The sequence below is a fragment of the Trachymyrmex cornetzi genome, unplaced genomic scaffold (assembly GCF_001594075.2).
Source record: "Trachymyrmex cornetzi isolate Tcor2-1 unplaced genomic scaffold, Tcor1.1 scaffold56, whole genome shotgun sequence".
Lineage (NCBI taxonomy): Eukaryota > Metazoa > Arthropoda > Insecta > Hymenoptera > Formicidae > Trachymyrmex > Trachymyrmex cornetzi.
In genome coordinates, this window is record NW_017299871.1 from 1,403,673 (window position 1) to 1,416,309 (window position 12,637).

The 12,637-nt window shown below is 39.6% G+C and overlaps 1 protein-coding gene across 1 annotated transcript in view; it reads left to right on the forward strand.

The window, feature by feature from the left end:
* Positions 1 to 526: 526 nt before the first annotated feature.
* Positions 527 to 12,637, forward strand: part of LOC108765869 (uncharacterized) — a 21,611-nt gene continuing 9,500 nt past the window's right edge. The window contains exon 1 of the mRNA XM_018514737.1: positions 527 to 867. Within this exon, the coding sequence (XP_018370239.1) occupies positions 537 to 867 (331 nt within the window). The 5' untranslated portion in view covers positions 527 to 536. The remainder of the gene's footprint in view (positions 868 to 12,637) is intronic.

Below are 12,637 nucleotides of genomic sequence, written 5' to 3' on the forward strand. Positions count from 1 at the left end.
ATATACAGTCTAGTAAATTATAAAAATATAATTTATATAATCATATTTGAATATACGATATATATATTTCTATATTTTATCTAATCAAATAAAATAATAATATAGCAATGTTACAAAGGCATAAGTTACTTTAATCATATTTGTTAATTATTTTTATTGTTTAGAATTAATCGAATACAACGTTTTAAATCTTATATATATATATATATATATATATATATATATATTTCTACGCAGATCGTTGCATGTACCTAATATTTTTAATACATTCAAAATCTATTCTGTATAACTATTTCTACTATTGACTTGTGAATAAAAAATGTTAACGCAATCATCGTCGTCGAGAGAAAATTGCCCCGAAAGGATGCGATCCAGGAAATCCTTCCATATCTCGATTTAATTTCTTGAAATTCTTTTTATTTGTTATTTCTAAAAATAAGATAAAAATTATTCAATTATTCTCTAGATTTCTATTGTATTTTCTAGGAAAAACCGAATGACACGGAATGAATTCCGATTTGTTCCATGACGTCTAGATGCTGACAATCAGTTTCGGTAGAAAGAATTTCGAAGACACGGCGCGCGAGGTTGGCGGCGCCCGGCCAGGGACGCTTGATGGCGCCAGCGTCGCGAGTATAAGAGCCGCGTCCGTGAAGCGGCGCATTTCAGTAGTGTGGGTGATCGTAGCGGGAGGAGTGTGGCTCCGCGCGCGGCCGCACCGCGAAACCGTGCCCACTCGCCTCGATCACGGAACGTCCGCTCGTTTTCACGTCTCGTGCGAAAACATGGCGGCCAGCGACGACGAGCCGATGCATCACTACGAGGTCTTTCAGAACTGTTTCAACAAGATCGCCAACAAGCAGTCTGGTGAGTGTGCGTCGTCGGTAGTGTCCGTGTCTCTCCTCGCGCACGGGGATACCTTGCGCCGTATTGTGGCCCGTGTGGAGGATAAAGCGACGGACGTCTCTCTCTCCCTCTGTCTCCTTCTCCGGGGTGTCCAGTGTCTTTACCCGGTGCGTCGTGCGTATTTTAAAATCTCGTCGGCGTCTCGGCCGGCGGTCGATCGAGCCCGCGATCGCGCCGAGGATCGGCGCGTCGGCCGATCGTGTCGTCGACGGCCGCCAGGGCCTTACCTCGCTCTGTGTTTTGGTTCGCTTGTCAGTGCCCTGGACAGTGCTGCCCCGTCGACGACAACTAGCGACGAGAGCAACGGCTCTCTGCCTCGTGTTCCCCGCGTCCTGGTTACTCTCTTACGATTATCCCTCCGTCGGCGCGGGTTCGTCCTCGCCCTCGCCCTCGTCCTCGCGTGCATCGCGGCGCCGCGCCGGGATGCGAATAACATAACCTACAATGCGTTAGAGAGACGTCCGTCGCCATTCGCTGTCATGTGCAACAGTGTGAGCGATGGAGCGATATGTGCGTACGTGTGCGTGTGCCCGTGTGCGTGTGAGAATGTGTGGAGCATGCTCGTATGAATGCGAGGGTGAGAGAGCGCCGATAGGGAGGCTTCCGGGAAAGAGATGATCCCCGTCGCGATGCTCCGTTCCGCTCCCAGTCGATCTCTCTCGTATTATCGCGGTTTCGTACCCACGTGCCGGGACGTCACCGCGATCGTACGAATCGTTAGTGGTTAATCGCTCGGATGTAATGCGAGAATCCATAAATCGAATCCTTTTTCCTTCTTTCTCATACCTCTTCTCTTTTCCCTTCTCTTCTCTCTCTCTCTCTCTCTCTCTCTCTCTCTCTCTCTCTCTTTCTCTCGCTTCCTCAGCAGTCAGCCTCCGCGAACGTCGTTTTTCTTTTATTTCTCGCTTCATACACCTGCCAGAGAAGCAGCCACGAAGCGATGCGCCGTTGCGTGCCGCGGAATCGTGCGTTACCTCTCGAAAGCGGTTCTCATCCTTTGTGGATCTTTTGATTGTCACGACCATGTGTCAATTTCTAGCCCCCGCTAGTTTCTAAATGTCTAACATTTGGCAGGTTGTTTGATAATTTTTACTTGTTATCAAATGAATACTTGACAAGAAAAATTCCAATACTTATATCTTCACTAATGTAGTTTAATTTTAATTTCGGTTCAACTAATTGATCTTTTTCTATTTCTAATGCGCGTTTCTATCAATGTAGATTAATTTTAATCTCGATTTAACTTACTTTTTATCGTTTTCTAAGAATTAGAAAAAGATAAAGAGATAAATTAAACGGAGATTAATCTATATTGTTGAACCAAGGTTAAAGTTAATCCATTAATAAATTTGTAGAAATGGGCATAAAAGATGTAAATAATTTTAGAATATTAAATTTGTTTATTATAGGAACAAAACTACAAAACTATAGAAAATATTGATCTTTTATTTTTTTACGATATATTAATTCTTCGCAGCTTTAAAGGCATTATCAATATTTTGATTGTGAATTTTGATAGATAAATTTAAATGTGTAAAAAATAAGTAAAATACAATTCGATGATAAAAATTCGTTGTTAATGCTTCGACTGGTATACTAGAATTTTTTCAGATTTTTATATTATTCGTAACAATAAAAAATTTGCTCTGTTTCCCTGTTGCTGGCGGAAGAGTTAAATTCATGTCGCCGGCGGAGGATTAAATATTGTAATTAAAATCATTGAAAAATGTAATATTTGCACCTTGCTTGTTTGTATTAAGCCTGCAGCTATACTTTTCGATCTGTTTTTCAAACGATTATATGTATATAATATACCGAGAGAAAAATGTAACTATAATTACATGTTACCATAATTATGATTTTTACTGCTATAATGTTAGCTGTAATAAGTGTATATATATTATTGATAGAACTATATATACCTATAATAATAATTATTATATTATAGTAGTAATTATAATTATAGTAACGTAATTACAGTTACCAATACCAAAAATTTTACTCAGTGTACTTATAAGAGTTGTTATTATTATTATACTTGTTTCTAGTTAATCGATGTTGAATTATGCTCATGGTATTACAATGCTTTTTGAAACCGCGAGATTCCCACGTTAATTATCGTTTCTGAATGTGCACAAAGCAATTATGAAATTGCAATCCAGAGAAGGACGCGAATGCGTTGCGCGGCAATTCACGGCATAGTTGGTTAACTAAATCTCAAATGTTTGTTTGGTTTGAGACGCTGTTTGAAAGACGACGGGTGCTGTAGGCTCTCTTGTACGCTAAGTTCGGCGCAGCCGAGCGCCTCGGAAAGACCGCAAAAACTACGTTTTGGACGTCTCATCCGAGGCGGTCCCATATATTCCTTTGAAACGCTGCGGGAGCTCTGCGCCAGCTATTCGGTTAAATATAATTTATATCGCGGCATTGCGTACATCGTGAAACTTCCTAGGACGACAAACAAAGGAAAGGGTAACGTCGAGCTCGCGAGCCTTTGCATATTAGTTGCAAAACAACGCCTTGCGTAATTTCAGGCGCTCTCACGGAAAGAACGGTTTTGCTGAAGTATGTAAAAATTTAGATACAGATTTGAAAATAATTATGTTGAACCATCAAAATAATTATGTAGGACGCTACAGCTGGTTGCTATAAAAATGTCGAAACTTTTTGTAGTATTATTATATATCATGCTTGAGTTTTCTATATAATTATTTTGATAGTCCAATAAAGTTCTTTCTATATTTAAATCTATATTTACATAAATTTCAGAATCATTCTTTTTGTGTATTGAAAAAAATACTAAATTTTAATAAATATTTGTTTGATATTTATATTTATTTGATGTAAAATCTATTAATATAATTATCTTCTTATTTATTGAAAGTAAATGTTTACTTAATATTATTCAAAGATATTTGTACTAAGATTTAGTAAATTTTTTTTGAATGTACGAAACCACAGAAAAATGACTGGCTGGATTAATTAGAATTCTGGTTGAAAAAAGAATAGAAACAGAATTTTTTAGTTAAATCTACCAGAATTCTAGTTGAGATAACCGGAATTCTGATTGATATAATCAGAATCTTCTGATTCGTCCATTTTCTCAGATATTTTTCTCAGCGAGATAAACAATTATACCGAGTTACGTTAGGTATTGTAAATGAATTATGTTTCTCTCTCTCTCTCTCTTTCTCAGCGATATTAAATTAGTAGCAAGATATTTGATATCACGTTTATCGAATGTCTTCACGTCGGTAGTATTTTAACGACAGAAGATTAAACATCTCCGTTCTCGGCGATCGAAGAACCGTTGCAACAGAATCGATGGAGTTCGTTATTTACGCTTGAATGTTTCCACCGGGTGTCGGATTCGCCGAGTCTCGTTTCTTATAATTTGATAACTATGAGACAGTAGACTGTCGTCAGTTCGTTTCGGCCCGTTAATCTTGACGATTGTCGTTTCGCGTCGAAGAGACCTTCGTCGCGGATCTTTCTGCGCCGCGCTCGTTATTAAGGCTCGTATTACTTTGCGTACCATACTTAACGAGCCGTATTACAGCGGTCGCGAGCCTTCAATTTACGGCACGATAGCTCTGTATGCTATTTTGCAAACAGTCCGTATTAAATTTCGGTCTTATCGCAAGCATAGAGGATAACAGCAGGAGCATTGACAATAGATTTATATTATTAGTAATATTATTAATCACCGTAGTATAAAATAATTTAATAACAAACATACACACACGTACACAAGAGAAACATAATCAGCTGGATTAAGTCTTATCACAAAATCACATAACGTATCATCTTTATGATTTCCTGTAATATCATGTATGGAAAGAATTCGATTTTGCTCCAGTATTTAAAAATTTATCTACAGATTAGGACTTGGGTACAGAAAATAATTTTGTTGAACTATCAAGATAATTATAGAACGCTCAAGTATAATGAATGATATTGTAAAAAGTTGACGTTCTAGCAATCAACTTGAATGTTCCTTATAATTAACATAACAATCTATAGATTTTTGATATTAAAACAAGGAAGTTAAACGAGCAAATGAGAGTCACGTGTAGTTGTCAGTGCACAAATTAATAGATAATTCACAATATGATTAATTCTTAAAGTTACATTTATTTTAAATCACGTTTCGATTTCTCTTCGGACCATTCTCAGTGAACAATATTGATATTTAAAATTAGAAAAGTTTTAAAATTTTAAACATTAGTATTGTTTACTCAGGATGGCTCGGAGAGGAATCGAAATGTATGATTTTAAAATAAATGTAATTTTAAGAATTAATTATATTATCTACTAATTTGTGCACTGATAACTGCACGTGACTCATTTGCTTGTTTAATTTCTTTATTTTAATTCTCACATAATTATTATTTATTTTCAGATCTGTATCTAGCTAAATTTTTAGATACTTTAACAAAGCCGTTCTTTCGATATACAGCCAAGGATCGTCATAGGGTTCAAGTGCAAGGGTATCCCAAATACTTATCGAAAATACTTCCGGTGTCTGTTTTAATTTACTCTAATTTACTCTCCGTAAAGATTCACCCATTGTGGTCTTTGCTTTGGTTTCGCGTTGCGTATAATTAACCGATCGACTGAAATTTTATCAGTCACGCAACATAGTAACGTACATAAACAGAGATAAAAGGCGGTCAGAGAGATAAGCGTTTCATTGTTCGTCCGTGTTTCATGACGTCGGTGAAACGGTCGCTTCGAGAATGATTTCACGTTGTGTTTCACCGCCGTGGCGACGAGATGCATCCCGGAGAATCCATCGGCGAAGATAAACGTTCGCGCCGGCGCGAGAAAATAATCTGATTTGAAATTACGCGTAATGCGGCGAAAACACTCCTCGCAGTGCCGAAACCTAACGGATCTAAAATTAGTCACGCACGGTGTGACTCACGAGTAAATCTACCTGGGGCACTAGTTTGTTTCAGGAAGTAGCGAGCTCGATAAAATATAGTTTAACAAACACATATATGTGATTCACGTATAGCGCAACGTTCACGCATCGAATGCTCGAAATGCCGCTCCATTTGCGCTGTCGCTATCGTGTTGCGATTTCCAGTTGCTAAATGTTTTTTGTTATATGTATCCGTTTAGTTTAGTAGGGCTGCCATAAAACTGGAAATCGGGAAAAGTCAGGGAATTATCAGAGAAATTGAAAACGATCAGTGAAATTAAGGAAAAATCAGGAAATTTTGTGCAATTTTCCGAAAAATTAAAATTCTTGGCTTTAAAGAAATTTAATATATATACGTCACATCTGCAGTATCAGCAACATTAATAGTAATTTATTTTATTGGGTATGTTAAATTGCAACCAAATATTTAACGGTTTTCAAATCAGGACGAAAATACAAAAATTTTTTTAATATTATCGAAAGTCAGGGAAAATTATAAAATTTTGTCTGGAAATCAGGGAGAAGTTATGGAATTTTAGGATGAGAAATTTATCACAATTCCGTTCAGTGTTTCAAGTAAAGAAATATTAAACAGCCATCTTTTAAATTATTGATTGGATTCAGCAGAAAAAGTAGCTTTGCAGCTGTTGTAGAATTCTTTAATTTTAATTCGAGTGGTCTTTTCCTTAATTCCTTACTATATCAAAATGTATAAACCAATCATATTAAAGAATCTTACAACAGTTGCAAAGTTACTTCCTCTTCTAAACACAGCCATTGTTTTGTTTTCATTTTTATACAGAAAAGTCACTGTACTGAAACAGTGTTATATTTTAATGCAAGGGGGAATACAATAAAATAATGAATTACGATAAACCTTACTCAAGGAAAAAAAGTTGTAAGATTTAAAAAAATAAATTCCTGCCTTCTAAAGGTTAAGGTAATATTATTCGCCCTTCTGACCAACGTACGACTTGCGCTCAATTTCCTGTATGAAATAAGGTTGCCTTTCGCGAATGGAATATTTCGAGCGTCGGATATATCCCAATAACGCCGTTTTCGCGACTCTCCCTCGATCGCGAGATATCCCGTATCGTACCACGAAGGTTGCCACGCCGAACATTCCCCGGCCAGGGTCCACCGAACTCCACGCCGGCGCCATTTTCGAAACTCTCCTTCCTCGGAGCGAGAGTTTAACCGAACGACCATAAACGAGCTCCAGACACAACACTCGTGACTTAGGTCCTTCTCTCTTTTTCTTTCTCCGGCTACCGCCGTCTCTCTTCCTTCACTCTCTTTCTCTCTCTCCGGAGAATTATCGAGGGAGTGTCACCGTGATGCACCTGCCTCTCGCTCCGTCTCTCTCTCTTTCTCCGTTTTTTTTTTCTCGCTCCCGCGTACCGCCGCCTCTTTCTCGGCCTTTCTTTCCCCGTCTCGCGTGCACGCGCCTCACGCGCGCGTCCTCGAACTTATAATGGATCATGTCGAAAATCCACATACTTAAAATATGGAGGAGGGTGCGTCATCTTCCGCCGCCGTCGGAAAAATCTACCATCTAACATTGCTGCAGAATTTTGCTTCGCTCTTCTCGCGTTCGAGTCTGCCTAATTTTAGTAAAAAAAGAAATCTGCCTGTTAATATTAAAAAAAAAAAAATCTCTTTATAAATAAAAGATTAAGTGTTAGTTCCTGAAAATTCCTTTGCATATATTTGAATCTTTGAAAACTTATATAATGCAACATTTTGCAGATATATTAATTTTTTAAATATTAATTCTGCGATTTAAAAAAGTGAATTGCATTCTTGATAAGATGAACGATCATCAGCGATAAAAAAACCCTTAATCTCTCCGCGTAAATCCGCGATATTCCAATCAGACCCGTCGCTTTGTTTATTCATACTGAGTGGTTTATTAATACTGGAGGTGCAATTTTGCGGGAGCGCGTTTACGTGAGTTGCAGGCAGATTCCGCGAAGGAGATAGTGGTATCGCAGTTATAAATATATTCTGGCGAATTTTATCCAGAGTCGGCGGCGACGGCGGCGGTCGTCTCCTTGGACGCTTTTCAATCCTCTCCTTAGGAAAGGCCAAGTCCAGAGCGCGCGTTCACGTACGCACGCACACAAATTAAGGGCGCGGGCATAATCTACATTTACAGCGGGGACTCGATGAGCATCTGCTTCCACCCCTCTCGCCCTCGACCGTCCCCGTTTACCCGTCGCCCTAAACTCGATCCCTTTCCCCGCCAACGAGTATCCTCTCCCAACCGCGCATTCTCCCAATCAGAATCGTTCCCTCTTCGTCCGTTGTTGTATCGGGCTCACTATCCTACTCTGTCGCTCTTGTCCTCGCTCTCTCTCTCTCTCCCTCGCCTTTTCTTCATCACTCGACCCATCTCGTTCTCTCGCAAGCTCACGAGCGAACGCGTGCAGTGGTGTCGATAGGTCACGCGAATCCCTGCTCGCATCAACTTCATTTTCTTAATAACAATCCTTTATGTCGAAAAGTTTATAGTTGTGTCAATAATATATCGAGTTGATGTGCGTTATAATCATGCGTTTTTGTCGTTTTTATAAAACTTGTATGTCCTTCGAGATAATTTAACTCGAACTTGTGATTCAAAATAGAAATAAATACTTAGACCAGTATTCATAATCAGATTCAAGACTGTCTTCAGTACAGTCTTGAAAAGTCGCGAACCAATCAGAGGGTCGTATTAGCGTCTTAAGACATTACTTAAGACAGGCTTGAAATAAGAACGGACTACGAATACCGCCCTTAAATTAGATTTAATTTATTACTCTCGTGAGGATGCCTAGCCTTATAAATTCGCTAAATGTATCAATGCTATTTATACACATTATTTAGTGCAAATTGTTTCATAATTTAAAAAAATTAAAATATTTTTTGCTTTTACGTTTATTTAAAGGATGTGTAGAATATTGTTAATCTTTATTTAATTATATATCATCAAGAACAAAGGAAATTAAGAATGTTGGGATGATGTCAAAAACAGTCCCACGTGAGTAATTGTGTTAAAAACAGCCACGCGCGAATAATGTAGGGTTAATTACGTAATGAACATAGGAAATAGAATACTGTCGATAATACTCTCACACATTGATATTTTAACTCATGGAAATTGTCCGATATTGAAGTAATTTTTTTTTGCAAATTATGTTTGAGAGTAAAGCGTTATGCAATTCTCACATGCCGCGTGCAACACTCGATCTCATCACCGTTACTTTTGGCGGCCAGGAACAACTGGCGGCGGAAGGCAAACGACGGAAAATGGAAGACATTTTAAGGCTTTTTGCGAAAAACACGGGCGCACGCCACTCGAGAATTCCTGACTAATGCAAGTCCCTCGTTACCGAACCGCATATACGCCATTCGCCTCGCTCCTGTTATGGTCGATATGAATTTGCCACTGCGTGAAACTCGCGCTCCGATCCTCTCTCTCTCTCTCTCTCTCTCTCTCTCTCTCTCTCTCTCTCTCTCCACGGCTCTCCTACTCTAGTTACTTCGCACTCTGTCTCTCCGTTTCTTTCCGTCCCTTTTTCTCTCGCAGTCGTTCGCTCTTCAAAGTTCCTTTCTATTCATCTCTCTGTGCGCCCTCCCCCCCTATCACCTTTATTTCCTCTCCGCAAATTTGCGACGCTCCACGGAGAAGAGCAAAAGTCCATTAGCCGCGGCGAGAACTGGGTTACAGAAACGAGCTTGGCACGATAAAAAAAGATGCCGGATGATCCGCGTATACGATTCTCCCTGTACATCGTTCCCGATCGCTGCCGTAAATGATTGCATCTCGTATCTTAAAGACTTATAAATTTCTCCTTTATTTTCCTCGAAAGTACATTTTGCTGGTGATTATATTTTACCGTTAATATTTCGAGCCACGAGGCTCGAAAGAGAGATACAGTTATATTTCAGGATTGACGGTGTGGTTTCCAAAAATAAAAGTTCATCGTCTTCGAAAATCTCATCGCGATGCGATCGAATGTCATCCTCCGTGAGGAGGACAAATACCTATCGTCCTAGAGAGCCGTGTCTCTTACCAGCTTGACTGAAAGCACCACCCTACAAGGGGCACCATATCCTGGTATCCCCTTGCTTCATTGGCGTAGCCACGATGGTTCTCAATTATATTTTATCGTTTGCGCCGCAGCAGAACGTTGTAACATAGAGTAGCGTTTAATGTTCACAACTGTGTGTATAAATTTGCTGAGGCTGTTAATTCTAATCACAGCTGTCTAAAGTGGTTTATTGTTAACACGGAATTTTTCTGTTTCAATTTTATGCAAGATTAGCTGTAAATCGACCTTGCGTGCATGTATTCGTTGCGCGTGATTAAAATATTGAAAATATTAATCTATATTGAATGTACTTCAAATTCCATCCGCAGTTTGATAACAAAAAAATTAATAGATGATAATAAAAATTATTTTTCTCAGATTTTTTATGTACTCTCTAAATCTGAATCAGTAGATAATCACTGATATCAGCTACCAAGTATGTCACTGGTAATCAGTGAATGAAATATGAGATTCTTAATCTAGCTAATTTTTATTATGTGATCTAACTAACTTTATTTTAGTAAAAATAAAGTTAGTTTGCATAAATTCAATGAATATGGTATTGGAAGACTGAAATTAACGTTAAAAAAATATTTCAGTTATATAATGCTCAAACATTCTTTTTTAGTTGAACTTTACTGATTATTCACTGCCAAGTATGCCACTGGGTAATCAGTGACTATCCACTGATTCAGATTTAGAGAGTAATGGTAATAAAAATTATTCTTCTTAGATTTTTTATTTATTATACAATATATACATCATTGCTTCGAGTAATATCTCGAGTATTAAAAAATTAGGAGGAAGAGATGGTGCAGTGCCACCTGTAAAGCACCAACAGGCACGTGCAATCCGATAGAGAGCGAATCTGGCTAGAATCATGTGTGTGACACGCACGCATGTACGAATTCATGCACATACGTACGTACGTGCGAAGAGCATATGCACCGAGTAGGTTTTCGGCGACACGCGGCACCGACCTGCGCTACGTTCGAAATAGACATCTGGTCAGATTTCGTTAAGTTTGGCCCACATGTAACCGAGTAGTACGCGTACCTATAACGTGCGTGCACGCCGTACGCGCCATGCGTGTATGCGTACGCGCGACCGGGGTTCCAACAACAAATGTGCACATGGGGCTCACTCCTGGTTGTGAAAAAAGGGGCTCCGATTTTTTGGCAGGTGCCACTGTCCTCGAGCGCGCGACGTCACCTTCTGACGTTCAATGGCCCGCACGAAGCTTGAAGGAATGTCACTTCTAATTGGGTAAACGATCATGAGATTCCGTTGAGAGAAACGCTGAACGCGACCAGGCACGTTCAAACCCTTCGTTAAACCCTTCTGCTACCGAAAATCATTTTTAGTCTGACTTAACTGATTTCTTCTTTTCAGAAAGAAAGAAAGAATAGGAAACAAAATACGATTTGGACGAAATAAAAATTGTTATACATGAAGAGCTGTTGTATCGTGGCGAGATCTCTTTTTTTTATAATCAAACTTCATCTCGTAATTCTTCTGTAAAAAGAGAAAGAGGCGTACATTATACGTTTTTCTTCCAATTAGTTTGAGCTTCTCAGGCTTTATCACGCTCGCTGTTGTATCGCGGAAGTAAAAATGGCGTCGTAAGTGCCACGAGATCACCTGTTGAATGTATACCCCCGAGGGCAACCACCAAGATTCGCTCTCCTGCCTTCGGATCCTCATCCTCGTTGCCCTGCCGCGCGTTCGTCGTTCGTGAAGTCGTGTGAATGAACACGCGTGTCGAGAGAGCGTCGCGTAGAGACGTCGTCAGGGAGTGCGAGCAAGACCAAGAGAAACCGGAACACGTGCGTGCCACGTGCCGACAGTGGCACGCGCGCGCACGCACTCTGGCCACTTTGGATTCTCTTTCTTTTCTCCTCTCCTCTCCTCCCCTCCCCTCCCCTCTTCTCTCTCTCTCTCTCTTTCTCTCTCTTTATTGCCCTTCTTTTTTTTATACACTCGATTTTGCACGCACATATGTATATACACACACACACACCTTCTCCGTTTTCATCGATAGACGGAATCGGCGACGGGCATACTTTTACTCGCCGCGAATCGCCATGAGCGATTGATCCGATCTCTTCTCGTTTTCGGTCCGATATTATGCGACGATCGAGAATGTAAAGAGCGTTTCTCGAGTACGTGGTAAACGTTGCCACGTGCAACGTTTACCAACAAGCATGATGCAACTTGCGTTTAACCCACATTCTCGAATACTTGAATTAAATTCAACTATTTAACTTGAAACTGGATCGCATTGACGACATAATTGCTTGTGCGAATTTATTGTTTCTCTTTTCGTAATATATCGTAAGTTAACGTATCATGTATCCGATCGTAATTTCTAGTCTTTAGTCTTGAAATTTATTCCTGAAATTAACGCCAAGAGATACAAGAATTTATGTATTGTAAACGAAACGTTAAATTCTCTTCCTTCTCTTTCACGTCAATGGAAACTTGTAATGAACCATTCTTCAGCTTATTACCGAAATTCTTTCTACGGTATAAATCGAAGGTTTTTCTTTATCGTTTCGGAGGTTTTAGATCGCACAAAACTTCGTTCACGAGTGCGAACGTGAGACAGAGTATCAATGTTGGCCGGTTATTTTAACAGCGACAGGTTGAGATGCACTGGGGCCCCCGTGGTCTGCGCCAATGTCCTCCAGTGGGCCCCTTCTAGGGTAACACGAAGGGGGGCACTGGC